At 41.1% G+C, this 27,817-nt stretch overlaps 3 protein-coding genes across 8 annotated transcripts in view; all 3 read right to left on the bottom strand.

Moving 5' to 3' along the window:
• Nucleotides 1-960: 960 nt before the first annotated feature.
• Nucleotides 961-6,105, bottom strand: tas1r2.2 (taste receptor, type 1, member 2, tandem duplicate 2). The gene is made up of 6 exons (XM_049753509.2): nucleotides 5,436-6,105; nucleotides 4,979-5,285; nucleotides 3,556-4,281; nucleotides 3,168-3,374; nucleotides 2,875-2,995; nucleotides 961-2,154 (listed from the first exon to the last, which is right to left on the bottom strand). Exons 1-6 carry the CDS (start codon nucleotides 5,738-5,740, stop codon nucleotides 1,226-1,228), a joined length of 2,595 nt encoding a protein of 864 aa, XP_049609466.1. The 5' UTR covers nucleotides 5,741-6,105; the 3' UTR covers nucleotides 961-1,225.
• Nucleotides 6,106-6,244: 139 nt separating this feature from the next.
• On the bottom strand, nucleotides 6,245-14,820 carry rer1 (retention in endoplasmic reticulum sorting receptor 1). 4 transcript variants are annotated; one of them, XM_049753558.2, is made up of 8 exons: nucleotides 14,661-14,820; nucleotides 13,538-13,619; nucleotides 11,483-11,587; nucleotides 9,556-9,652; nucleotides 9,249-9,327; nucleotides 8,717-8,852; nucleotides 8,032-8,086; nucleotides 6,245-6,782 (listed from the first exon to the last, which is right to left on the bottom strand). In XM_049753558.2, exons 2-8 carry the CDS (start codon nucleotides 13,616-13,618, stop codon nucleotides 6,772-6,774), a joined length of 564 nt encoding a protein of 187 aa, XP_049609515.1. In that variant the 5' UTR covers nucleotide 13,619; nucleotides 14,661-14,820; the 3' UTR covers nucleotides 6,245-6,771. The 4 variants fall into 4 exon arrangements, with proteins under 4 accessions (XP_049609515.1, XP_049609511.1, XP_049609512.1 ...); XM_049753554.2 differs by having other exon boundaries at nucleotides 6,245-8,086; XM_049753555.2 differs by lacking the exon at nucleotides 14,661-14,820 and adding an exon at nucleotides 14,183-14,252 and having other exon boundaries at nucleotides 6,245-8,086.
• Nucleotides 14,821-15,012: 192 nt separating this feature from the next.
• Nucleotides 15,013-27,817, bottom strand: part of tp73 (tumor protein p73) — a 22,826-nt gene continuing 10,021 nt past the window's right edge. For 2 of the 3 annotated variants that reach the window (XM_049753516.2, XM_049753515.1), the window contains 11 exons: nucleotides 26,056-26,301; nucleotides 21,272-21,458; nucleotides 21,012-21,127; nucleotides 20,515-20,624; nucleotides 20,316-20,422; nucleotides 20,111-20,199; nucleotides 19,566-19,693; nucleotides 19,317-19,465; nucleotides 19,022-19,154; nucleotides 18,086-18,179; nucleotides 15,013-17,928 (listed from right to left, as the gene is read on the bottom strand). In XM_049753516.2, the coding sequence (XP_049609473.1) occupies nucleotides 17,527-17,928; nucleotides 18,086-18,179; nucleotides 19,022-19,154; nucleotides 19,317-19,465; nucleotides 19,566-19,693; nucleotides 20,111-20,199; nucleotides 20,316-20,422; nucleotides 20,515-20,624; nucleotides 21,012-21,127; nucleotides 21,272-21,458; nucleotides 26,056-26,301 (1,761 nt within the window). In that variant the 3' untranslated portion in view covers nucleotides 15,013-17,526. Of the gene's footprint in view, nucleotides 17,929-18,085; nucleotides 18,180-19,021; nucleotides 19,155-19,316; nucleotides 19,466-19,565; nucleotides 19,694-20,110; nucleotides 20,200-20,315; nucleotides 20,423-20,514; nucleotides 20,625-21,011; nucleotides 21,128-21,271; nucleotides 21,459-26,055; nucleotides 26,302-27,290; nucleotides 27,587-27,817 lie in introns of those variants that run through there. The other variant, XM_049753513.2, reaches the window with a different exon arrangement.

Raw genomic sequence — 27,817 nt, 5'->3', positions numbered from 1 at the left:
TGAAATTGTATGAAAAACATAAACAGATCTGCTGTATTGCATTGATGGTGAATTTGTAGTAAATGTTTAATAAATAATACGATAGAGCCAACCACCAAATCATGCCCGCTGAGTTAAGCAACGTGTGCTGCAGGCAAATGGTAAGTCGTAAATTGGTATGAAATTGTCAATTTGTTGGTGTCAGCATTGAGCTGCTCCCCCACGGCGCCATATGCCATGTTAAGTGTCACCATTTAGCAATTCGTTCCTACTTTCACGGTTCATCCTCCCCGTCCAGTAGCGGTGAATAGCCGCAACAAAATTCCAATTGAAGCATCCCCCCGCGGGGAAAACCTTTCTGCTCCCCCACAGAACTGATGCGTGACTTTAGGTCATCAAGGATTCCTACATAGGAATAATGATAATTATTGTTGGTTGCAGGTTTGCAACTAGGTTAAAAATAGTGCAATGTTGATTGAATGCGACTGTTTCATACAAACAAAACACAAACATATTTTAATTGAAGCTGTAAATATAGAGTTCAAAGTTCAAAGTTGTACCAGGAGAAAATCCACGGCGCGGCGAGGACAACCTCCACAAAGGGGAGTGCGAGGACTAGATTAGAACCTACGACCTAGGAACTGTGGGGCGGATTCCACTACGTCAAAACCCGGTTAAGTCTAAATAGGGAAAGATGTAGTGCAATACTGCCACCAAGTGGTGATATGATAAGTCGAAGGTGGAAAAAGACATGGGAAATACGTAGTGAGGAAGGTGCAGATGATGACATGAAATTCAGCGGTGAAACTTCAGTACAAAATAGTGAAGGAAAAATGTACTAATGCACTTTTAGTTATAATTGATGTCTTTCCGTGGTCCTGAAATTCTTCACAGGATCTTGAACAAGTAATATCAAAATGATCATAAAATATCCAGAAAAATCCAATGACTTTTATTTAAATACAGCTTAATTCCCATTGGTATGTTGGAGTAAGACAATGAATTTTGTCTTTATGCTTCCCTACACTGACAGAAAATCAACGTGTGATTAAAACACAGGTTTCAGCTTTAAGAATTAAGCAGACAAAGCCACCTATTTCCTGGCATTCATTGAGGCTGACATTTCACGTTGCCCACTGCTGTTCAATGAAATTGACATCACACCAAATGTCTATTATAAAAATAATAACAGCAACTGTTTCAAATTAATCAATGGTTATTGTGAGGTGGTATTCATTGCAGGGTGCTACTGGCTAATTGTTTTGGTATAATTCTGAATTATACCTTGGAAGTACTGTGGTGTGTTTTTGTGGGGTTGAAAAATAATGATGTAACATTTTGGGAGGAAATACCACAAGAAGAAGGAGTAGAGGCTGGAGAGCACTGCCAGAGCATTCAGGCTTTGGACAAACTTGCCCCTATAAAGCAAACAAATCGTCACAAAAACAATCCAGGTGAGGATCAGCAAGAGCAGGCAGAAGGTTATCGCTTTGGCCTCGTTGTAATTTTTGGGGAGGTCCTTCCCCATGTAGGAGAAAATGAAGCAGAGGGCGCACAAAGACACGAGCATAACTGTCGGACCGGTGGCCGCCTTGGCACTGATTTCACAGCTCAGGATAATTTTGTCTGGAGACCATGTCGTCTCATTGTACGGCTTGGGGGTGGAAATCCAAAAGCTAACTGAATTCAGGACGCACTGCGTTACAAACGTCCCTGTGACGACGAGCCACTGACCGTTATATTTCACCCACCAACCGTATAATTTGGGGAACTTGGCGGCCATTTTGAAAACGCAAACAATCTGGAAAGCACGCACCACAAAACACGCAAGGCACATCGAGAAAAGCAACAAAAAGGGCGTGAAACGTAAGATGCACGAGACAACCGAGGGCTTTCCAAAGAAGAAGACGATACTCAGGCTGCTCAGACTGAGGCATCCCAAAATGAGGAAGCACATGTGGCCGCCGGCGGACCTGACAACTGGCGTGTTGTAGTTGAGGGCAAAGATAACACACATGGCGACTCCCAGGAAGAGAAGCAGCAATGTTCCCACCAAGATCAAAATAGCAGTGCTGTCCTCAAACGAGACGTACTCCACTTTTCGTAGGGTGCAAGATGTGCTGGCTTCTGGTGACCACTCCGTCTCCTTACACTCCAAACACGTGTATGCGTCCTCTGGAGTGTACACAAAACCAGTCACTACTTTCTAATCTTTAGCGTGATCTGGAAACAGACACTCAGCTGTCTTCCACAAATTAGAATGAGGCCCTTAAATGGGGGATTTAAAACCGGACTAGTATTTGAAAAAGGGTTGGCATTCTGAAGTTAAGGTTTCAACACAGCTCGGGTTAGAGATTCAAATTAGGCTTTTGAGACACAGTTTAGCTTTAAAACAAGGATTATGAGTTAGCTTTTCTAGCTGTGGTAAGGGTTTTAAGTTGTTGTTTTAACAAAGACTTACGTTTTTAGAAAGGTGTCTCCTAATTTCTACTTTTTAATTACTGTTTACTTCCTGTATACTAAAAGTCACTGACAAAAATTTATTTATTTAGCAATTTATTTACTGTGCTTTGTTTTATGAACAGCACAACTATGGTTGTTTTGAAGAGTTTAAAAATGTGATTAGTGGATTGTATTCAAAGTTCCGCTAAATCGACCCTTGACTCACTAATTGAACACTGCAACTTGTTTCAGCCAAAGACGTATACGAACGACAATAATTATAATACTAAATGAAAGATCAAATTTAATTGTATACTGTATTGCAACAATACAACACTGTATCGTGAAAAAAAAAACAATTTAGAGCAAAGTACTATGACGCAATGGAATAACCAACAAGGTCAACCCATTTATACTATGAAATATCAAATGACGTTGTTGAGACCAACGTACCTGTGATGTTGATATAGGTTCCATTAGGACATTCCTCACAGGTGAAGCAACACTTGTGAATTCCGTCCGGCTTCTTTGAGAACCCAACGGGACACTTGTGAGAGCATTGTGACGTTGGCACCTGCAAAAGACAAAGATTGTAGCAGCCTCATGAACAGAATGAAATTTGTTTAATTAGGCGACTGGCACCCCGAGGCCAGGTTGATTCTAACTGTCACTCTCTCAGCTAAAAAATAAAACAAAACTAGTGTGATAAAAAAATAGTTGTCAAAAAAGATGAAGACGTTGCCTACCTCCCAGTCTCCATGCCAGTGAATTCTACTGTCGTTGATAGCAAAGCTGAGCGAGGGTTGAAATTCATAGACTCCAATCTCCTCAATGCTCCCGCTTTTGTTCCAGAAAACAATGGAATAAGATCCAAAATTGGGGTCCCCGTGCTCGTCAAATTGTATGCGCTGGTTGAGCAATGTGAAATTGGACTTCTTCAGCTCCACCAGAACCTAAAAGAAAGAACATAGGGTCACATACAGCACGCACACTTCATTTCAAACTAAAGTTCATGCCGTTTACTTCTAGTTGCAAATATAACAGTGAAATAAAAATGAAGTTGTAGCATTTCCAGAGCTTCAAACTATTCTGAATGTAAACAGTTTAAATCATTTGAACCAATAAGTCACTCACCGTGTGGGGAAAGACAGAAATATTTCCCAGACACCTGTACGTGTCACATTTCAAGACGTTGTGTAAGGCGTGAGCGATGGCATATACGGCGGAATAAACAGAAAAAGAGTAGGACGGGTCCACGGAGATGATATCCTGTGCGCTCAGCGTAGAGCAGTTGCAAATCTGATTGCAAAACTGAAGCTCCTCTGCATTGTCACAAGGACCTTGGCTTTGGGACGCAAGAAGAAATTCTGTGAAACCGGGTATTTTTACTACAGGCTGAGATACTCCCAGTACAGTTCCAATTTTTTGGATGCCTTTTATTTTGGGGAGCTTCTCACTTAAGGACCAGGTGTCAATCGCCAGCCACACCTTGTTGGTGACGCCCAACTGTACGGCCGACTCGACGAGAGCCTCAGCCAGCAGTTTGGGTGCAAAAATTACAATGGTTTTTATTCTCTGTATTTCAATACGGTGGAACATTTCAGAGTAATTTGAGTTGTGTTTGAGATCCATGGCGAAGGCCAGACAAATGTCGGTATCTTTAATCATCTTCCTGAAGAGCGCCAGACCGTCATTGCCGTAAGCATCGTTGCTGTTTAGGAAGGCCACCCACTCCCAATGGAAGTGATTCATGATGGCAACAATCATTTTGATGCTGGCTTGATTGGAATGCACGGTGCGCAGGAAAGATGAATATTTTGCTTTTTCGGAAAAGGCCGAGCTGCCAGCGCCGTAGCTGACCTGTTAAAGGGGTGACAGAGGAGATGTAAGTTTTCAGTCACAATAAATGAACACACAACATCAACTTTTTATATGAACTTCAATAGTCCTATGCTCTTTAAGCTAACCTATCAAGGATCACTGTTCTACGTCTAAGAACTGTATTTATTGCGTGAATGCTGAATATCTTGAGAATTTCAAGTAAAGCTATGTATGGTGCAAATTTAAGCATCCACACCATTTATGAAAAAAATACATGTTTATAACATGTTTCAAAAGTCACTACACTTTCTTTATTCTACTTCAGACGGGAGGCTCTTAGCATTTGACAGCTTACGGGTAAGCTTCATCACTCCCTGAAGAACCTGCTGGATTTCACATTTGTGGATGCAGAAATGCTATTCATCTCTCCTGATAGACTTGCTCTAGTAGTTTGGTGTTTTGATCAACTGTGTTACTAGTATCCTGTTTCCTAAAACATATCCTCTTTGGAGAAAATAGCCATGGAAAGCACAACTAGCACTCTGCGTGTGACAGCTATAAAGCTTCTCTTTCAAGGCGGCAATTTTGAACTGCTGCGCCAATGTCAATTGGTGAGCTGTGGGCAAGGCAATGATGTGTGTAGAAAAACTTCAAAACCCAATCTCTCTCTGAATGATAACTAGAATTAGATACAAATACTGTCCAAGCTATGTTGGTAGAGTAGTTGTAGAGTTACCAGTGGAATGAGATCCATCATGAAGAGCGGCGCTATCGTCAGCGTGTCGGTGCTTGTAAAAGGGCCTACCACTCCTATGACTTTGGAGGCTGCAGACACATGCGGCCGTTCTTCACTCCAAGGTCGGATCAATCCGTTGTTTGAGATGAGGTCCAAAATACCGGGGAAATTGTCGGAAACTGAGCAGTGGTCAAATATCTTGTAGCCCAAAGACACATTGGGCAAGAGTTGTGTTGAGTTATTGATCTGCTCCACAGAGAATCTCATCAGCTGAAACCGCCGATAACTTGACACACTCAAGGCTTGACTGGAAGGAGAAGTTAATTTGACTAGGACATTTTCATCATCCAAAATAAGAGCTCTCAATACGATGCGGTACGGTATAGCGATATACCATTGCCAACCACAAGCACAGTTCGGCTGGTTTAAATTTTATGCCAAATGTTTGGACACTCACCTGGAGCAGCGGATGGCCTCTGGTCTCTCGTGGCTGCCAGCGCTACTAGTGTGAATGTCAAAAAGTCCACCTATCAAATAGTCTCCATTCAGGTTGAACTGAGATTTGCTGCACTGAGACCATGTGTGTAAAACATATTCCATCACATAGCAAGAGACAAGAAATTGTCGCATTCTCTTCACTTCCATTGCGCAAGCCTGTGTAAAGCTGTCTGTACGATACCTTTCTGCTTTCAACAAGTAACATGATGCTTCTATTGGCAAAACATTTCCATGCACTTTGGAATGCATGATTAGAATTGGCATCAGCAAAGGATGAGGGCCTCCCAAATCAGTATGCAAAGAGAATCTCAACTGACTGTGAAGACTGCAACTCAGGTTAAAACCATCTCAGCAAAGGCAAACTACTATATGTTTTTATCAACTTTGGTCAAAAATATAATTGTCTGCTTTTTTTCCCCCCCCAAACATAATATTGTACTAGGTTGGAAACCGCAGTGGAAGCTTAAGTTAAATGATGTCAAAGGACGCACGAGGTCACAAGCAAATAGAGTACATTCATTCATCCAGCCAGCCACGTTACATCCACTTGCAAATGTGATGCGCACCGACACAAATTATTTGCAAGCACCTTTTCCCTCATGAGAGCAATTTAGTTCAGATTCTCTTATTGTAGTCAGTATCATAAAATTTAATTCAGAGTACACGGTTTTGCAGGCAAGTGTAGAATTCATAGAAATGTGCTCCTTATCCAGCATTTCCAAACAGTAATTTGGTGACTCTGACAAGACAAAAAACAATGCACATGTATTTCTGAACTGGTTCTAGGGACATATTCTTTTTAATAGCATTTGAAGTGGAAAAAAATACATTTAAGTTATTAAAACCAAGTTCTGAACAGTTACAAGAAAACAATAACATGCAAGTCATAAGAAACAGATCAAATGCTCCAAATCAGGAACTCGATTAATCAGTTCTGCTTTTAACAATTTTAATTGAACTTTATTTGAACACTAGCAAATGTATATCTACCATAGTTGAAGGGGAAAAAAAACAAAAATAAATCTCAATTGTCATATTTAAAGATATATATTTACAGATCTTTTCGACAACCATTTGGAAGCAACTTTTTACAGGAAATATGTTTTGCTCCCTTGACCACAGTCCGGTAAGGGCAAGAGTTTCCAGGATTTTGGAAAACAAAATATATATATATAAAAAAAAAAAGGTCTGTCAGGGATGCCCCTCCCCGCAAAAAAAACCCAAAAAACCAAAAAGGTGTGATCGCCACCCACTTCATCCATTTGACATAATAAAAGCCCTCAATCTCAGTTTTCTTACGTTTCCTCTGCAAAAGAAAGAACAACAGTTTGCTTGGAATGATGATGATGTCATGTTTTTATGAAGAACAGGTTAGAAATGAGAACAGGAGCTAGTCTACACAAATCAGAATAATGGCACGTAGGCTTTGAAACACTAATAGGCCAGGACTCAATTTTGCTTCTCTTAAGGACCCCCACCCCCCAACCACCCCCACCCCTGTGCTCAGAAAACATGTCGGAGCTTCACGAGACTTGACAAAACCTCCAATTGATTCACAGATTAGTAAACTAATCCAAAATAGTCACACACAAATGTAGCCACCAACGTGGAGTCTTTTAAAAACTGCACCCAGGTGGCCTCTTTGAAGATAATGCATGGCTCTCTACATCCATAGTCAATGTTGAAATGGGAGGTAACACTAATTCATGGACTTGCCATTTCAAACAAAATGGTTTTTCAGCCACCCAGTACGGTGATTTGTGGCGACGAAATGTGTTTGTGTCACTTGTCACATGTGCATCCAATGACGCAGTGGCTTGGTGAGCAATCAATTGAGGTCTTCTATCAATCGATTAAAATTATTTGAGTAGAGGTGAACAAGGTCTGATTTTTAACATGAATGTGAATTCAAGTGAAATGCCACAAATCCAAATTTCGCTCTGAAACATTTCAGAGGAGGAGCACATTAGTTTTGTCGAGATGGAATTGTTCAATCTAGAAAGGTTTTGTTGAATTTATGTATCCTCTTTCAAACTAATCATGTCCTGATTGGCACTATTGAATTTTATCACATAGAACAAACAAATTGCTGACATAATACTCATCCATCCATTTATATTATTGAAAAATCAACGGGGGCTAACAAGAGGGGGAGTAAATGCTTTTTCATTGTGGTTCTCTGTGAGCTCGTACAAAACCAGCAGGCTTTAAAAGGCAAACGGCAGCACAGAGTCCCACCGACTCCTAACAAATGTTGGCCAAATCTAAATGTAGGACTAGAGTCCTCTAAAGAACACCCCCTCCCCTCCCATCAATCCTAGTGGTCAAAGGCAACACTTGCAGACTTGTTTGATCTGCGCCGAGAGAATGCTCTTACAACACTTTCAAACGTGGATCAATAATGGTGTCGTTTTTATTCTTGTCATCAAAATGTACCCTTGCAAAAAATGATCTGAGCCCCTATCTCTCCATGGACTGTGAATGGTAAATTTCATACAAGGACAAAGGGAAGTGGGGGTTTTAACTAGCAAAAGGTTTCCCTGTTTCTTCCTTGCCTTTATATGTCCTCTTCCCATGCGTGAATGGTAGGTATCTATACTTGATCATATGCTGAAAAAGAAAGAAAGTGGGGGTTAACAGCAGGTAAAGGACTTATATCAGTAGTTTAGAAGTCTTAAAGAAAGGCCTAATATATTCTGGGAAAATTAAATGCATCAGATTCAACGGAACAGTGTAAAAAGGCACAACCTCACCATTATTGAAACAAAAAATATTCCCAATTTATAAAATGTTGCAGTTAATTTGTTCAAGAGTAGAGCAATTCAATAGCAGTGTTTGTGGTGTGGGCAATCCTTGTGGTGGTACAACATCAACAACAATTAAAAAGGTTTTTGAACTTGAGGAATGAGACTACATCTAGGCATTTGGTAGAATAGCGTATATTGATGCAATCATTTCTCACAAACCTGCATCTCAAACATTGTGTTACATTTTTTTGTTATTCTCCTGCAAGTTGGTTTTGAAAAGGGAAGTCGAGTGTGTGACTGCAGTATCTGCTCAAACACTGGTATCAGTGCATTTTGCAAAAGGAAATGATCAAACATATATTTTGAATAAGGTCTTCTTATGTTTTCATTAAATGCAGTCATCTGCTTTTGTCAAGGTAATATGACTCGTGTATAATCTTAACAAAACAGTTTTTATAAATTTCAAGCACTGTGTGAGTGTTTGTATCTTTACCTTGATCTGCCTCTTCATGGTGATGCAGAAGAGCATGATGAAGTACATCACAAGTATAGGCCAGAACACCGGCACGTTGAAGGCTTCAAAAAAGGTGCAAACCATGGCAATGACAATGCCTTTTGTTGCTGAATGCCTATCGAGAGAAGAGTTCATTTAGAAACAAGGAACTGCCTGGTGAATTCTTACCCATATGGTGTCAAGATATGGACATTGTCAATTACATGCATAGGGTGGAGTTGGTGTGGAACAAAATCAACAATGACCTAACGGGATTTCATTATCAGAACTTTTGCATATGAGCAAAATGTTATGTTCTGCTGATATGTTTCTCGATATTTACTTTTTAATTGTTGGGATATTTCACACAGGGAAACAAAGATGACCCTTCCAAGCCTACATATGTATGGCGTCTGATGCAAAACACTACTTTGGCGTGGCTCCATGCAGTGACCTGCTGTTTGCATAAAAACTGGCCACACAAGGAAAGTTTTAAGTCAAAGGCACATTAGTGGACTGCTGCTGGACTCACCAGAATTTGAACTCAGGCAACCTCCTGATGAAAGGACGGAACTCTTCATTCTGCTTGGTAGGAAGGGCTGGGCCCTCATCTGTGGAGAAGGCAGGGCGATATGTGGTTAACAACGCAAATGAACTTAGATATGAACGCATAAATACACATTTACATGACAAGAGTGCAAATTCATGTCTGATAAGAAATACTACTGTTTAGAAAAGTGCTTTTAAAGTTCATTGCACTACAAATAAGAAGAATCTTACATCCTGATAATCACAGAAGAAGGGGAACGAAAACAAAGATACAAATTGAGTGAACTTGCCTTCATCAAGCAGTGAAGGATCCACTTTTGGTGATAGAAAAGCAATGAACAGGTTCAGATGGTAGATTCCCAAGGCATACGTAACTATGTACCAACCCTGCAAAGCAGTGGGAAATCAAATTAAAGGCTCTTTTGCAAACAGTTTACACTGATGTCATGAATAAGGACAGTTGAACAATATAGGTACTAGGGGCGCAACGGTATGGGTAATCTACGGTACGGTCTGTATGTCGGTATTTGCGCCACACCTTTTTGTGGATACAGACAACACTTTTTAAGTTGAAATATTCCTTTATTTTGCTTTTCAGCAGCATTTTTGTAAATCTGGAAATAATTAATAATAGTTTCGACACTTTAAATCATAACCCCTAATCATAAGTCTTACAAGTTTACTTGTAATGAGGATCGTTAACTACATAGCGTTAAAGCACAATTTAGAGTTCATTTTGTTGTGATTCTCTTTACTATATGGAGACAAAAGTTTGAGAAGAAGAAACATTACAATGGATTCTTATTGCGGTGCTCAATTGGAGTGCCCATAGCGCAACTTTGTCAACTCTCTCCCGATTCTGTAAGTGCGACAAGTGCTGTTTTGCCAGCTGTGTACAGTAAAATAAATGTGAGACAAAAGCGCAAGCTCCTGATCTCTGATGTGTTTGGGTGCAAGAAAAGTACAAATTCCAGCTGCACTTTTGGAATAAGTAAGTAAAAACCTCAACTTACCGCCGCCAACATATACAAGTGATGTTTCTAAACAAGAAGCCCAAAGTAATCGATGATACGCAGACCTGGCAACCGTGGCTGCACGGACCCGCCTAAGAGTTACAACAGGCAGCGCAAGAGCGCAAATGCCGGCCCAAGCACACCAGTGATCGGATATTACTTTGCGGAAGGAGGAAAGCTTTTTACCAGCTCAGATAGGCACATAAACGATGGCCTGTAAATGTATCCATGTAAAATGAAGTACCGAAATCTAGCGGTCCATTCGGTCGTGTTGTCCCGTGCGAAGCGGACGGAACGGTTTGATATTTTGCCGTGTACGATTACACCTCTAATAGGTACGTGGAATATATTGACACTGCAAGGCAGATGGAGGGACAAGACTCATGGCTGGTTGGAGTCATCTGACGTGGAAGCTACAGCTGCAGCTGCAGTTTAAAAGAAACAAGGAAACAAAACAACTCCTAGCTTGTAAATTTGTAACAATAACTGCGGCGGCAGTTTTGTTTGAACTGGATGGGGTTTCTTAAATGAAAGTGAATGGCCAGCAGTCAAAAAGAAGTGAAGACATTCTCACATTACCCTTTTACTTTCATCGAACAACTTGGCAAGGAGTCACTCGTCAACAGTTATGCAGGTCTTATGTTTGTTGTCCGGGCGGCGTTGTGTTTGAGCTATTGGTTTGGATATTTACCAAGTAAAAGTTCAGCTATGCAGTAATGAGAAGTTTTTTTTCGTGACTCGTGAATTTTTACAAACAAACTTGAAACTGCCTATCACTATACAGAAGAAAAAAAAGACATAAACAAGGTTAGCCTTATGCCTGTGGATCTGATATATAGCCTGTTAACGAGCAGAGTTTCGTCCGGTAAATGCCTACCCTTTTATAAAAATCAGGTTAGGAAAGCATACTGGTAAGTATGCAAGAAATAGCTGGATGGCATTCAAGTCTCGTGTCTCAAGATAGGAAACAAAAATATGCTAACATGAAATAGAACAGCACAAACAGGTTTTTACGTTGAGAGTTACAGAAGCAGGCAAATGACAAAAGTAGTGGCAATACACTATGCAACACTTCTTTTTAGATTGTTGAATTAAGCAGGCCACGTCACAAATTTAATCTGCCTTTGTACGTCACAAATTTAATCTGCCTTTGTACGTCACAAATTTAATCTGCCTTTGTAAACGCTGGAAAGGAAAACATTACCTGGAGTATGTAGACTCGGATCATGTACAGCGCAGTAAGTGCAAGTGTGGAGGCCCATCGCACTGCAGAGTATGGCGTTGATTTGTCTAGCCATGACTGATAGATCTGTTTCATATGACACAAAAACACAAAGTGGATGTAATGTTACCATCACGATATAACCTTTGAGGTAATGACTCTGTACAGTACAGTACAGTACAGTACAGTACAGTACAGTACAGTACAGTACAGTACAGTACAGTACAGAGGGGCCTCTGGAAAATATATTGCGCCAATTTACTTGGTATGAATTCTGAACATTTCCGGAGCATCAAGCATAATAGTCCTTTATTCTAAATTAATCATTTCTTTTATGGCCAAAACACTTGTGAAAGCTTATGACTACATGACAAACATACAGTATTTTTCGGACTATAAGTCGCGTTTTTTTTTTCATAGTTTGGGTGGGGGGCGACTTATACTGAGGAGTGACTTATATGTTAATTTTTTCACAAATTGTCAAAATAAAAAAAAAATAAAAAAGTGAAACCGCGATAAACGAACTGCAATGTAGCAAGGGATTACTGTAATTTGAATTTCAAGTGACGTCAGTGGCGCGGCGCGGCGGTTGTTTACAGAAAGGACAAAGATTCGATCACGGGATGACGAAGGGCCCCACGTACTACCGGCATCATGAGCGGCTTTGTTTGTAAGTGACATGGAGGATGAAGAGTTTGAAGGATTTAATGATTTGGAGTGACACAGAAGGTTTGAAAAACTATTATGGCTTTTACGCACGCCCGGTCCTACTCTACGGAACTCTTTCACCTCCGTGGATGGAAGTCGGGGGCTGGCGCTCGGCTGGGTGGCTGTCCGGGTACGGTGGATGGGGCTCAGACATGGCTTTTATGTATGCCCGGTCCTATTCTATAGAGCTCTCTTCCACCTCCGTGGCTGGAAGTGCCACCTCCGGGGATGGAAGTCCACGCCATCACACGCCTGGAAGTCCACGCCGGTGCTTGGGGCCGTGTGGCGGTGAACTAATTATGTTATAGTTATTTGATATATTTTATTTCGTGTAGCAATTTGTATATGTTTTTATCGTTACAGTTCAGTAGTTGTTGGCTCGTTGAACTTGTTTTGTTAAAGAGCCGTTTACCAAACCCACATCGTTCCTGGTACTTTGTTAACGCTACAATATAGTAATATACTAGATCTGTGGAATAACGACAAGGCTGACATCAGAGCGCACGCGCGGCGTTGTTGACAAAGGATGAGGAATTTGATCAATGGATTTAATGATTTGGAGTGACAGATGGTTTGATAATATTATTGCTTGTATAATAGTTATTTGATATATAATTTATATATTGTTATATGGGCCTGTGGAATATTTAGAAGTGCAAGCGCCGTCAGCAGCGCACAACCGGCCGGCATTGTTTACATAAAGGACGATCGATGGATTTAATGATTTGGAGTGACACAGATGGTTTGATAATATTATTGCTTGTATAATGTTATTTGATATATAATTTATATATCATTATATAGGCCTGTGGAATATTTGGAAGTGCAACCGGCGTCAGCGGCGTGCAATGAATTGGAGTGACACAAAAGGTTTTATAAACGTGTTATTTATGTAATAGTTATTTGAATAACTGAATGTTACGTCAGGCCCGTTCTCAGCTCTTCGTTTGTGTTTATGTCACGTTAGCATACTGTATCGTTTAGCCTGTTGTTGCTCGTTCATGTCTGTTCTTGGTGTTGGATTTTGTCTAATAAATTTCCCCCAAAATGCGACTTATACTCCGGAGCGACTTATATATGTTTTTTTTCACGTTATTGTGCATTTTGTGGCTAATGCGACGTATATTCCGGAGCGACTTTTAGTCCGGAAAATACAGTACAGTAAAATACTCCAAACTGCATGAATCAAAACAGGATCATCAACGCATAAAATGTTTAACGATGGGAAATTTGCAGCAGTGCATTGTGCATTGTCATCATTCAATTTCACCACAAGCACAAATCAACTAAACCATTTTGTTCATGTTCAAGTTCATGACAAATGCTCACCTGTCCGACCCGTGTGAAAAAGGCAGCAACTACAGATGGTTTTCCATGGATTGAGTCCCCAGCACTGTCCCCTTCTGACATTCTGCGTGGAAAGGCAAAATTTAAAAAAAAACAGAAAACAGGACTTTAATTCAGACCAAGTATAAGTTCGTTGAGTTTCATTTTTGAACACAACCCGTTTCCCCCAAAACAGCGGCACTATTTAGAGCGGTAGTTTTCATTTGACAAACAGGACGTGATCTGGACCACAATGTTACAATCAATCAAACAGACGTATTACTCGCCCTTAGGAATCAATCATATATGATGCAGAACCAGTGTTTTTACACGTTACGCTTCATTGTCAAATCATGCATCCCACTTTATCAAAAAAAAGTACGAGGTAAAGGGGACGTTAACAAATTTAGAGCCTGTAGTTATATTGAATTGAACGCACCTCTACAGTCACAGTCACTCAGGCGATTGCTTTGGTACATTGTGACATTAGCTAATAAAATGCCGACAGTAGGAAGCTACTGTGAAATTGTAACGTGTGCGCCGATAGCATTGATTAGAGAAATCGACCAGTGGCTATGATACTCAAACAAAGCGATAGGAAAGCAGAACACCGATATGCACAAATGCATACTGTTTCGTGTTACTCACATTAGCTTGAGAATGGAGCAAGCTAACTAGCCATAACTGTACATTGACCTTCGGCCTAAATTGTTGATTGTATGGGTAATGTAGTTTTTAAAAAGTATTTCTTACTCGGCAGCTCGCACGAGAGAATACATCATAGAACAACATTTCCCAAGTGCTACATACTAACAAACCAGCCTTTGTTTCTGTAGTTCGCGACACACACCACATCGCTTTCAATTCATTGCACAATGGAAACCTTGAACTACAAATCCCAGAAAAAAATACATGACAACTCACTTCCGGAAAAAACGGAAAGCTTCTGCGGTGGTAGCTAGTAAGCTCGCTAGACCCGCTACATTATTTAGTATTTACATAAGACCAGTATTTATTTGTCGAATCAAAGTAATTCATATTACATTGTTCAATAAAACGTCTTGGGCACGCGCCGTGACTGTTTTAACAAACGCTCCGAAAATGGACAAAAACAGTAGTTTCTTACCTGATACAGCCGCTGTGTCACTACCCGGCTCTACCTCAACGAGTAGACAGTCACACGAACCAAACTCATGCGACCACGTCACAACTTCCGCGAGGATTGATCTTCCGGCAGACCAGACGAGTAGAACCTCGAAAACAGGCTGTCAGATGCAAGTTCAATCGCTTTATCGGGCTCATTTTGCACATGACCGTCAGTTTCAGTTTCCACGCATGGAATACGTAAAAGTGAGTCTGAATGGTTGTATGACTGTTTACGTGCCATGCTGGTCAACTGACTGGCGACCAGGTACACAAGTCCGCCTTTCGGGGGATGGGCCCCCAGATCTAACAGGATGAGTGGTGCAGAGAATGGATGTTATATAAAAGAAAACATGTTTTATTCCTAAACGGTACATTTTAACACTGCACGTAGGGAAGAACAAATGTGTACGTAAATGTTTTCATTCAAATATATTGTTCATAAGCCATAAAAGTGGTACTTGAAAACACATCTATAGAATTAAATGCAAATGTAATGTACTTAGATGTTGACTGCAACTGAGCTGTAGTTAACAAGGGAAACTACTGAATTTAAAAAAAAATTGGGGTAGGAATCCCAGGTATCCATGTGACCAGACAACACAACCCCGCTGCCCTCCAAAAATTGAACAGGCAGCAAAATTACCAATAACAAATGCATTCCCCCCCATCAACAAATAATTCAATGCAACATCCGTATTAAAGAAGGCATCGGTGGCAGCTCAGTTATATATCGTCATTAAGTTTCAAAATTTTCCATTCGCACCTTCCCTTTAACAAAAATAAATAAATACAATTATTAGGAGACATCATACATTTGCTCGCACATGGCATCAACTGTGCTATGTAACATTAATCACAGTTAAAACATTTTAAAACGGCGTACACTAGAGCACTCACATCCCACTGATGAAGAATCACTGATTTAATCAATATAAACCAAACACGTACAATTTAACGACATTGTTAAGACTTTGCTTTATCCACGATCAGTTTTAATGGCACTCAAAAACAAACTAAGTTGCTTTTGTGTTGATAACTTTGCATTCGTCACATGGAGACAATCAATATTTCTACATCTACACTTAACAAGAAAAACATTGACCCTAATCATAGAAAAGATTGAACAATGAACAGCAATAGATAACTGGTTACACCTCTGAATAAACTTTACACAGATAGAAACAAGACTATCAAAAGTGTCCCTATATACATCTTAATACTGATCACACGCACGTTTAACACAAAATTGAAGGTTTGACTTTTAAAGCATTAAAGTGCTCCTCCCTTGACCAGTTCAACATATGTACAACAACAAAGCCACATTTGAGACACATTTTGTGCACCATAATAATTTGTGCATGATGTCCTGAAACAAAACTGGAATGTTGCAGTTAAATATTCACAAAGAAGTGCCGTAAAGTTATTTAGAAGACACTAATCACGCATTAACATAGGATGACCTTGCCCAGCAAGGTTTTGCATAAAAGGAAGGACATGACGGCTACTGTTTTGTCTGGCGTCATGGTAAACAGGGGCGCCGTTCAGAATGACATAACTCTGATTTTACATCTGATGTTCAGAGAAAATACTGTTGAAGCATGTGCACAATTGGTATCCAATGTTTTCACTAAGGGCCGATAATATTTTCACAGTAGGACAATCGATTGTTGACTAAATGGTTGCTTGGGGGTTCTGTCTAAGTTTCACAAATACACATCGATAACAATGCCTATCCAATAAAGCAGGGGTCACCAACACGGTGCCCGCGGGCACCAGGTCGCCCATGAGGACCGCATGAGTCGCCCGCAGGACTGTTACAAAATTAGCTCGAATAGCGGCACTTGTCAGTGAGCTGTATCTATTTATTTTACAGTCAAACCTCGGTTTTCGAACGTCCTGGTTCTTAAACAAATCGGAATTCGAACAAAAAATTCGGGATTTTTTCTCTTCGGTTGACAGTGAGCGCCCGGCGCGCTACGGTTGCGCGATGGGACCAAATTAAGCTCCCTGCTCACTGAGGTCCATTAAAATTTTGGAAAGTACATCAGGACTTTAAAAATATTTTCCAAATTCTAGCGACGGCTCTGTCACAATAATGCGACCAACGCGGTGCAGTTGCGCAGTCGGCGAAGCGCTACTGTTGCGCGTTCGGCCGTGCGCTGCAGTTGCGCGATCGGACAAAATTAAGCTCCCTGCGCACTTAGGTCCACTTAAATTTTGGAAAGTCCATCAGGACTCTAAAAATATTTTTCTAAATTTCAGCGACGGCTCTGTCACAACAATGCGACCAGCGCGATGCAGTTGCGCGGTGGGCGACGCGCTACGGTTGCGCGTTCGGCGGTGCGATGCAGTTGCGCGATCGGACAAATATGCGCAAATGAAACAATGCTTAAAAAAGGTGTGGGGGGGGGGGGTGTCTTGAAACGGATTGAATGTTTTTCCATTATTTGTAATGGGAAAAATAGATTCGGAATTCGACCGATTCGCTTCTCGAACCGCCTTCTGAAACGGATTGTGGTCAAAAACCAAGGTTTGGCTGTATTTTTGCTATTCTTGTTAAAATTACACTTACATGTTAACTGCAAATGACAATAATAACACATAATGAAAGCCAAATTGAGCAAATTGGCTATTTCAGAAGTGTATGTCAAATTGGTAGTCCTTTGCCTTAATCAGTACCCAGGAAGTAGCTCTCTGTTTAAGAAAGGTTGGCGACCCCTGCAATAAAGCAACACGGAGTAATGCCTATGGAATCGCATGTTCACTCATCCTGTCGTAGTAGTCTTTGAAAAGGCTGTTGCTGAGAACATTGACAAACTACATACAGCAGGGACTTGTTTGTGTGATCAGTGAACATCTCTTTCCATGAACTCCTCCTTTATGGGGTGCTTGCTGCGTGCCACCTTGCAGTCGGGCATGTCGAAACCAAAGTCAGCCCACTCGTCAGACCCTGCCACCATCCCCGAAGTCCCAACGACACCCGACCTGTTGGGTATGGTAATGGTGTGGCGGACTCGAAAGTGCACGGCCTCCATGACGCGTTGACGTTGCAGCTCTCCGCTGCCGGCCCCGATGGCGGCCATGGTGGAGGTGGCCATGTTGCTGCTGGAGCGGAGAAGTTGTTGGCCATGGTAGTCGTGGTGGTGCGAGGAGGCAGGCAGCTGGAGCGAAGAGCCTTGTTTCATGTCCTGGAGTCCTCGCCAAATGGCAATGCGAGTCTGCTCTGGGATCTTCAGGGCGCCTAATTCCTGGAGAAACAGCAGGTAGCAAGCGGAAATAATTCAAAAACAGGTGTCAAATATGTCGAGTAGATGGTGAAACAAGTGTAAAAGCCGCCGTGATCGAGACAAACATGACAATTTCATAATTCAAGAAGGAAAGAAATGAGAGTTACAGAATTGTTACCTCCACAGAGAGAGTCTGGAGGTGATAGATAGTTTGGAGGCCTTGAGAGGTGAAGTATTCAATGAAGTTTTGGCAGCCAAGGCTGGTTAGAAAGCTGCATGGGGATACAAAAAAGTACAGTCCAGGTTAAATTGTTTAACATTGAGAAGACAAAACTAGTGATCACTTTGACAAATATGGCTGATGTGAAATCAAAAGCACACTTACGTATATATCAATGATTCATTAGGCCATACTTTCTTTGGTGAAGATTCTTTATTATAAATACATAAAATATAAAAGTTTGGGCAACATACAGTGATGGGAAAATGTTACGCATGAAAAATTACAAAAGATAAAAAGCCAGTGGTAGTAAAAATGAGTGCATTCATACATGATATCAGGAAAACAAAAATACGTGTCAAAAGAGCATTTACAACATTAAAAGGATGAAATGTTTTCTTGTGCAGTGTGAATACGAAAATGGTAGTACACAAAATGGCTTGCCAACTACACATGACACGATATTTGCAGCTTGGCTGCCCAGGTAGACTAAAACAAAGCTTCCCTTTTGATCATCTTTTTTGATTCTATCTTAAGAAAGGCTTGACCGTTTCTTTGAGAATGTCTTTTGGAAAGTTTTGCGTGTATAGGCATACACACTTACACTGTGCAGGGCCATTGTCGCTCAAACACAGCTATCAGCTTTACTGATTTAACCAACAGTCTTTTTTTTCACAGCACAGGGCAATTTCCAATGGGCCATTTATGACACCAGTAGCCATGATGTACTACAATAAGTTTGCAGGACATAAAACCTTTGTCAAAATAACAATCATCACTTCTGCACATACACTGATACGCAAAAGTGGCTGTCAGGAAGACACCAACATCAAAGCAATCAAATTGTCGGACACGAGGAAAATTGAGAAGTAGTGTCATTGGAGGGTGAGGTACCTGACAAGGTTGGGGTCAGGGTTATACGGAGGGGGTGGGCTGCAATGTGAAGCAGACACTAAAGTCTGACTGCCGTGACCACCGTTCATGTCACCGTTGGACTGCATGTGGTGGCTGTTGAGCATGTTGTGGCCTGTAAGACAAGTCAAGTCACAGCAATATAATGAATGTTGCACATCATATGAACAAAAGCACTGAGATGTGCGTCTTAATCACAAATTGCTCAAGACCACTGGATAAGTTCTCATTAGAATATTGATTATTTCTCAAAGCATTATTGACCATTTTCACTCACTCATATGAGCCATGTGGGTGTGGCTAGTGGGGTGGTGTTGTGGCTGTTGCCCTGCCATGTGGTTGGCTGGCTGGGATTTACTGAGACCTCCATGCGGGTGAAGCTTGTTCATATTTGACAATGGAGAAGAGGGTGGTGCTATGTGACTTCTGGGGGAAAAAAAAAAAAAAAAAAAAATACATTTAGATCAAGAGAAATGTCAGACTAAGTCGTACCATTACAGGAAGTATGAGAGCAAGTATAACTTACGGTCTTTGTAGCAACTGCTGTTGTGTTTGTTGCCTGTAGGAGTCTACAAGTGGCTGAGGGACAAGCTCTACTAGCTCCAAACTGTCTTTAATCTTCATCAACAGCTCAAAGTTGTCCCGACCACGAACCTGTACACGCACCCCAATAGTATTTGCTATCAATTATTTTTTTTAAATAGCTTTGTTGTTAAAGGTTTATACAAGCATCTGTCTGACAGTGTTTCTTAACCTTTATTTAGACTACTTAAGAAAATTTTACAGTATGCTACCAAACAAAAAGGTTACAAAAAGTTGATGTATTGGAATAATATTGAGCATATCTACATTTAAATACAAATGGAAATTTGGCCCTGTTTAGGTGAAGACAAATTATTTTTTCTTTGTAGTCACTTTTATTCTCAGAAATGCTCTTATTTTTACTTTCATATGTGCACTTATTTTGAAATGTTTGGCCTCTATTGTTTGTTTTTGAATTTTCAAGTGTGATAACAATATAGCACATTTCTCCCAAGCGGATTCTATATATATTTAAAAAAAACTACTTACAGGAATATAGTAAATCTCCTCATCCCCATGCCGCCGCTTCCTAATGTTTACATTTGGGCTGGAAATATTTGGTGGGCTCTGTTTGAAACCTGTAGACAACAGATGCATACAGTAGCTTTAATACATTCCTCAGTCCTGTTAGTTCAACCACCAAAATTATGCATTATTATTATTATTATTATTGTTACTTATGACAATAACTTACTGCGCTTATTGGCATTGCCATTCATGTGGTCCTCATCTGCTTTGCGATCCCGACCAGGACACGCACATATCCGGCCTTCAAATGATCTCCGACCTAATACTTGTCCACTAGAAAATTATTGGAAGGATAGTGGTAATCGATCAGCTTGTAAAGATCAACTCATTGTTCTGCAGCTGACATTAGAAAAAGATGGACTTACTCTCTTGATTCCAAAGTAATAATAATAAGGATGGGTCTCCTGTTCATGCCGCCCACACAGCTGCTGTTGCACATGAAGTTGTACAAGATGGTGGTAAACTCTGTCCCTACCTGCAACATGCCATAATAAATCAAACTGTCCTGCACACCTTTTTATAGTGTTGGAAATCTATTTAGAGGAATTACAATTTTATATCACAGTCAAATTCCACTTTGACACTACTTGTGGTAAGGCAACCTTTAGAGGGCAGTGTTGTAGAGCTCTTCAATTTAAGGAAAGCTGCTTTTGGTTTGGTTATTTTCTAAGACAATCTCATTTGGATGCTTAATTTTGTACAGAAACAAAACTCCAATTAACCCCCAAATGTGGCTTATCCTGAGGCTTGTAGTGAGCTCCAACATATAAAGATGTGCTACATAATGAGCTGTACAAATAAAATAACATACAAAAACCTTACATTAGCATCTTATGCTAATGTTTGTTAAAGAAGCACATACCTGTGGAGTCTCATAGGGAACAAAGACACTCTGTCGGCCCGTTACTGGATCATCCATGTACTGGCAGAGGTTATTCCCTTCCACTCGGATGAGATGGCTGGCTGGGGCTGCTTGACCTGAACAACCAGCCAATAAAACTTGAAGGGTCACAGTGATGAATTAATTCAGATTCTCGGATCTGAATTGCATCTGAAACAACTAACTGCACACACACTTGGGGAAAGTGAGTAAAGGCTGTTATTCAGATAGAGTGGTCATACCTTCATTATACTCTCCGCCTAGCTCGTGGTTGGGGCAACGCTTGACTACTTCGGTCACATGCTCGGCCTTCTTGTAGACAGGCATCGCGCGGATAATGCTTCCATGGGGAGGAGAGGAGGACAGCTTGATCTGGATGGGACACGTCTTGGCAATCTGACAGTAGAGCTTCTTCAACAGAGGGGAGTACTAGGGGAGCAAAGAACATGCACACGGTGAGAGGCAAATAAGTGATCAGAACCCAGTCACGAGGTAGAGTGATAAACACACTGCTAAGTTATGACACCAGGGAGAAAAAGACATTAATATACCTTCACCCAAGCTCAAATACTAGTTAAAAATTGGACCATTTTCATTGGACAGCACAGCCTATCAAGACGAGTGCATCACTTCAAAAGTGTTCACTAAGAGGTTTGTCTTTTACCCCAAATTTTACGAACAAGGCTCCCAGTTGGGAAAGAGTGATTTCTTTTTTGGCAAATTGTCATGTTGTTTGCAGTGACGCCTTTACGCACGCACGCACGCACGCACGCACGCACGCACGCACGCACGCACGCACGCACGCACGCACGCACGCACGCACGCACACACACACACACACACACACACACACACACACACACACACACACACACACACACACACACACAGACGGTCATCAACACTGAAGGCAAAGAAAATGCCTGTGTACCATGTAAAGGCCCCCCAGCCTGTCCTGACACGTTTCAACAACCCCACCTTCTCAAATGATGATGGTTATTATTACGTACTTTTAGCTAGGACAGGCTTCATAATGAGGATAAGTACTATATAAAATAGATGAATGGGCCAATTATTATAATACTATGAATCCTACGAAAATATTGTCAACTATATGCTGTGGTCACAACAAGATTGTTGAGCTTTCCTGTGTTTTTTTTCCTAATTGATCCTGGATAAATTAACAAGCTAAATGAATACATCATGATGATAGAACATCTTTAAGTGCATAAAAAAGTTGTGCATGTTTTTTTTTTCTCAGTCTTTCAGGATTCAGACGCTTTTGGAGATGTCTCGACTTGTCCACCGTCCTGCCTGGTGTTCACATACACCAACAACACATGAAATAGCCTGCATCAATGTTCAAAGTGAAGAGCTGCATTAATAAAAGCCACTTGCCGTTGAGACAAAAGAATATGAGTGATAGATCAACTTCAGCTCAGAACAAAGACAGGATGTTGCTGACCAGAGAGAGTGAAAAGGAATTGACAGATTTATCATTTTCATTGAGCGAAGATTGAGAAATTTCTGCTGTTGCAAAAAATCATCTACAAATTGATGTTAAAATGCATATTTGGTGTTATGCCAACCATCTTTACAGTATTAGGTGTATGTCATCACACTGTGGTCCACGAAAGGCAGGTCCTGACAAGCTTCTGGGAAAAGGGTGATAATTGTTTGATCACCATCCATACACACAAGAAACAACTTGCCCGGTGACAAATCACCTAATTCCACACATTTCTATTGTCATGTCGATAAGGGACATCAATACATTTCCGTATACAGAAAAACATTTCATGAATAATTTGAAGATCTAAAATGAAGCTTGATAAACTGCTCAGTGTGTAGTTTTCTGTCAAACTATTAAACAGCTTTGTGGTCAAAAAGTTACAATTTGCAACTTTCAGATGAAGATAATTAGATGATTCATGTTTTATCCTCAGTATTCATGAAGAGACAAACAATTAAAAAGTTAAATTTCCTTTAGATGTTCATGAGAGTATCAGCTACGATATTCGTATTGCAGATGATGCTTGGTAAGAATAAGGGAGATGCATTGCACGGGCATGTCTGGACCTGCGTCCTAACGGAGAGGAACTAATAGCGACTTCTGACAGGCTGCCTTGCAATACATGCTGGAGCATATACCCCTTAACGCATCGCAACCAGTCCCCCCCACCCCACGCACTCACATACGCACACACACGCACATGCGCGCACAGACATACAGACGCACAAAAACTTTACACACTTAAAAATCATTGCTTATGGTGGGGAATCTGGAAAATGGACAATCAAGAGAAGCGGACACACAAGGCCCTGTTTTCAGAGAGAGGTGCCCATGAACTCAGTGTGAAAACTGGCACATCTTTCCATTTTCTATTCCATGCCTTCGGCGCCCCTGACAGTTTCTAGACAAGGCTAAGGTTTAGACCAAGTGAAACAAGGTCAAAGTTGTGGCGTAGATGGTATAACACAATTCTGGATTTGATCCGGGAAAATGCAGATGGATTATAGGCTCTGCTGATGTGTGCTGGATATCATCATATTTCTTTCAGAAATATGACAATAGTGTACGAACATCAAACTATCTGTACTTTTGTGGAAATCACTCCATTGAATGCATATTCAATGCAAATGCAAATCTATTTTGTATTACACATACTGACGCGAAAGGCCCACTATGTACGAGCCAACATTACACCATCCGCAAGTGGAGAGCTTGCAGTTCCTTAATAAAACAGATTCTGTTATGCTTCCGCCATGTAGACCACATGCCTCACCTGCACTGAATTTGAAGGGAAAGAGGGGAGCTGCTACAAGTGGTTGAGATTGAAGTCAACTCTCTAAATGAGCCTGTCTACGAGAACACCAAAAGAAGGAAAACTACACACAGTCAGACAACACTTTGCGATAAATTTGTGCTGGGCACAATATAGGGCCCATAGTCTCCTAAATGCTGCATACTTTAAACATATTGCTTCGAGAATGAATTTGCTACAAGTAGAGCACCTTAATAAAAAAGCAACCGCAGTCCCAACTTTACACCTGCCTGAGCAGTTTATCTGGGGTAAACAAAATGTAAAGAAGCCTCCCTTACAGTACATGTGCGGATGGAGTAAGATGATTCAAATAAGAATTTAAATGTGAAAAGTTAATTCATTTACTGATTTATTCTGATGCCTCAACATCATTATCTTCACTCATGCACACTGCTCACTCCTCAGAGTTTAAAATTCTCATCTTATTTCAGACTTCTGTCCTTGCTGATGAAAAAACCCAAATCATTCACACTGTACACTACAGTATATTTGGAAACTAAAATTGCTAGATTCAGATAACTTTTTTTGCACGAGTAAAAAAAGGGAGAAGGAGTTCAGATAGATTTAAAATATATAAAGGGTTTCTTTTTGTTAGCAATAAGTTTGGATTTTGTTTCTCTTTGTGAAAATTACTGGAAGACCTCAAAGAATGCAGGAATTGTAGGACGGATTACAAAGCATCTTGTAAAATGGCTTCCCACCATTTTTTGAATGACATTGCAGTGTTTTTTCAGAGAACATCAATGCGGCTTGCACATTCAACTGTGAAAAGACACTCGCCTTGGGCAATAAAGTTTAAAGGAAATTTAAAAAGTGTTTTTTTGGGACAGGCTACAATGAAATTCATGGCGCTTAAGCTGACAGGCTTAAGTGGGTTAAGGCCAGAGGAAGAGAGAGACAGCAGAATAAAAGCAGGAGGTTAAAGGTCACACTCTTCGGTCGACAGAGAGATCTTCTTACATCACTGAGAGCTGCGTGAAGAAGCCCACCATGCATGGTTGCCTCCAGCAAACACAGTCATGGAGGAGCCCCTCAAAGAGACACAAGCAGAGTGATGGAAGTGCAGTTTGTATCCCGTTTCTCTTTTTAAGAAAGTCTAATGTGTGACAGGCGGAGGTGACACCTTTCCGCAGAGTTCACCACGGGAGTATGGGGGAGTGTGTGTGTGCATGTGTGTGTGCGCGTGCATGCGCGCGTGCATGCGCGCGTGCGTGCGTGTGTGTGTGTGTGTGTGTGAGCCAAGTAAGAAACTTTATGTAATTGTGGTTAATTTAAGTTCGGTAAATCTGAATACTTGTAAAGTATTGTGTGTTTGTTGTTTACTAATGACTAATTTTACATTTTCAAAATATTACTACTCGTGTAGTTTTTGGTGTGGAAACTCAAGGCCTGGGGCCAGATCCTGCCCACTAAATCATTTTTGGGAGCCCCACTGAAGCAAATAAAGAGTCCCGACTTCCTGTTTCTTGCAAAATGGGTTTTTTCTTTTCATGTGGGCAAAAAATCTGTAACAAAATTGCTTTTTACAAGTATTACAACCTTTCCCAGCCACCAACACCCTTACTAACGAAGATACAGTAAATTGGACAGGAGCATTTGGCTGGCACCGTTTTCCATAGTTTGTGAAGTTTATTTTGTTGTAAAAAAAACTTGAAGGGGAAATTGCATATTCCAAACAATATGTTGATGCCATAAGTCATCACGACCCTTGACACGTTTGCATTTGGGCCTCCATGTGACAAATGAAATAAAGCTTGCATTTGACTTTTTTAAACTTGCATATTCTTTTTAAATTCAGATAAATATCTGGAGTTATTGTTATAGTTAGTTATATTACTTTGTGTGACAAATGGACTGGATTTAAGCAAACCAATACAAACACCAATGAAAGATCAAAAGATAGATGCTGCTTGATAAAAAAAAAAAAAGATGCAATGATGATTGAACCATGTGATTTTTGCAATATCAAGTCCTGAAAAGCAATTTGTCACTTTAGACTTGCCGTTGGATGGTCCATTACGATGTCTTGCAAAGGACAAGCCTGCACATGTGCTTGCTTGAGTGTTTGCATCCGTGTACGGGTGGGTGTCTGAGCGAACATGTGTTTGTGGGTGTATAGTGGCAAAGCAGAAGAGAAAAAAAGAGAAAAAAGAATGGATGAAGAAAGCACGTCGAGGCTTATCGAGAGTGCATGTACTCACTGTCCATGTGGCCGACTTAGCAGTGCTGGACTGTTGGAAGGAAACCTGGAAGGTGTGCAATCCCGGGTAGTCGGTGTTGGAGGGGATGGCCGGGGCGGGCGACAGGCCCTCGAAGGTGGAGTTGGGCTGGGAGTAGGGCGAGGGGGTGGGCACGGCCGAAGAGGCGTTCTCCGAGCTGTAGGGGCTGGCGGGCCTGGCCCTGCTCCCCAGACTCTCCATGCTGCTGCTGAGCAAGTTATACTGGGACTGGGTAAGAGAAGAGCAGAGGAAAGAATGAGGGAGGTGAAGAGGGAGGAGAGAGACAGAGGCAGGACACAGGTAGAGATGCTGGAGAGACAGCGGCTTGCAGTCACGCAGAGAGCTCGGGTTTCAGCGTGCTATATCGCTGTGTAGATTCTCAGTCATTCACAAAGGTTGAACTGTGGCAACTGGACTTCTTGTTGGTTGAAGGCATTGGCCAGATAGGGAGGTGTACACTTATCAAACATAACCACTCAAACACCCATACACAACATTAGTGCTCCCCCATAAGCTCAATCAGAGACATGACCTTTTCCGGTTCCTTCCCTCTAGTAGGCACTAACGAACAATGCAAACTTGATGAACAATAGGCAATCCAATAGCTTCTTTCCATTTTGCAATTCACTTTTCAAACAGTTGATTCCTATTTCAGAGTAACAATTATCACATCTGTGCAGTGTGATGAGTTACTTCATGTCAAACTACGCGACAAATTTGCATGTGTGTGTCAGTTGTGGTTGCAGCACAATCCACACATTTACCACCTTGGGGCTATGTGGGTTAACTTGTAAAACATCAGTCTAATCTGTACTGTCTAATTACTTGCCACCCCCCTCTCGTCCCCATTGCAGTGTTTGGGGAGAAGTAAGAGTCATTGCTCTGAGGCGCGTCTCGTGTCACTTGTCAAAGTGCATGCACACGCACTATCAGGGCCCTTTTGAGGCGCTACACAAAGTCATACAGCTCTTCAAATATATGCATGACCCATCTTTAATCATTGATCTTAAATCAATCAAGCCTACCTTGTGCTCATTCAATCAATTGGTCTATCAAAAAAAGACTCACAGTGGCAGTAAGTTGCAAGAGAACCAATAACTGCTGCTATTCAATTTCAATTAAAACATATTGCCAACTAATTTGAAATAGTAAAAACACACTTTCACATGTGAACTGCTGTCAACTTGTAGAAAAAACATTAAACCAGGAATATTTACCTTCTTTTTCACGTAGTACATCCTCTAAAGTTTTAGCCACATGTGAGAACACTTCAATCCGGGACGTCCAAGTAGAGCAAAATGAGTGCAGGACAATTGCATGTAGACAGAGTTCAAGTGAGGTGCGCATCAGTTTGTCTCTGTCTGTGTCTCTCTCTTTGCTCTTTCTCTGTCACTCGCTCTTGCAAACACACACAATACACACACGCACGCACACACGTATATGTAGAGGCAGGACAAAGGTGAGGATGAGTGTGTGTAGAGTGAGAGAGAAACAGACAGAGACAAGGGAGAGGAGAGCGGGAAATAGGGATGGGAGCCTAAAAAAAAAAAAGGTACAGCATTCTAATTATGACATGCCTGGACATAGACTGCAATGCTGGGACACATGTGGATGCATGCTAGAAAACACTTTGTGAAGGCCTGAGCTAAGTAAACACTGTCTGGGCATGTGTATGTGAGTGAGTAAGAGAGCGAGAAAGCAAGAGAGAGAGAGAGAGAGAATTTTGATGTTGAAATTTGATATT

The sequence above is a fragment of the Syngnathus scovelli genome, chromosome 2 (genome assembly GCF_024217435.2).
Source record: "Syngnathus scovelli strain Florida chromosome 2, RoL_Ssco_1.2, whole genome shotgun sequence".
Classification (NCBI taxonomy): domain Eukaryota; kingdom Metazoa; phylum Chordata; class Actinopteri; order Syngnathiformes; family Syngnathidae; genus Syngnathus; species Syngnathus scovelli.
The sequence above is the reverse complement of the archived record's forward strand: the minus strand, read 5'-3'. Positions and strand labels throughout refer to the sequence as shown.

Bases quoted from the DNA above. Each gene is read 5' to 3' on its own strand.
- tas1r2.2 (XM_049753509.2), bottom strand. From the start codon at position 5,740: ATGCCAATTCTAATCATGCATTCCAAAGTGCATGGAAATGTTTTGCCA. The intron at 5,286-5,435 runs GTGAGTGTCCAA...TTCTCCTTCCAG, and splicing joins GAGGCCATCCGCTGCTCCAG to TCAAGCCTTGAGTGTGTCAA. The intron at 3,375-3,555 runs GTGAGTGACTTA...TCTTTCTTTTAG, and splicing joins TTTCTGTCTTTCCCCACACG to GTTCTGGTGGAGCTGAAGAA.
- rer1 (XM_049753554.2), bottom strand. From the start codon at position 13,618: ATGTCAGAAGGGGACAGTGCTGGGGACTCAATCCATGGAAAACCATCT. The intron at 9,653-11,482 runs GTAATGTTTTCC...ACTGCTTTGCAG, and splicing joins TCCGAGTCTACATACTCCAG to GGTTGGTACATAGTTACGTA. The intron at 8,853-9,248 runs GTGAGTCCAGCA...TTCTCTCGATAG, and splicing joins TTGCCTGAGTTCAAATTCTG to GCATTCAGCAACAAAAGGCA.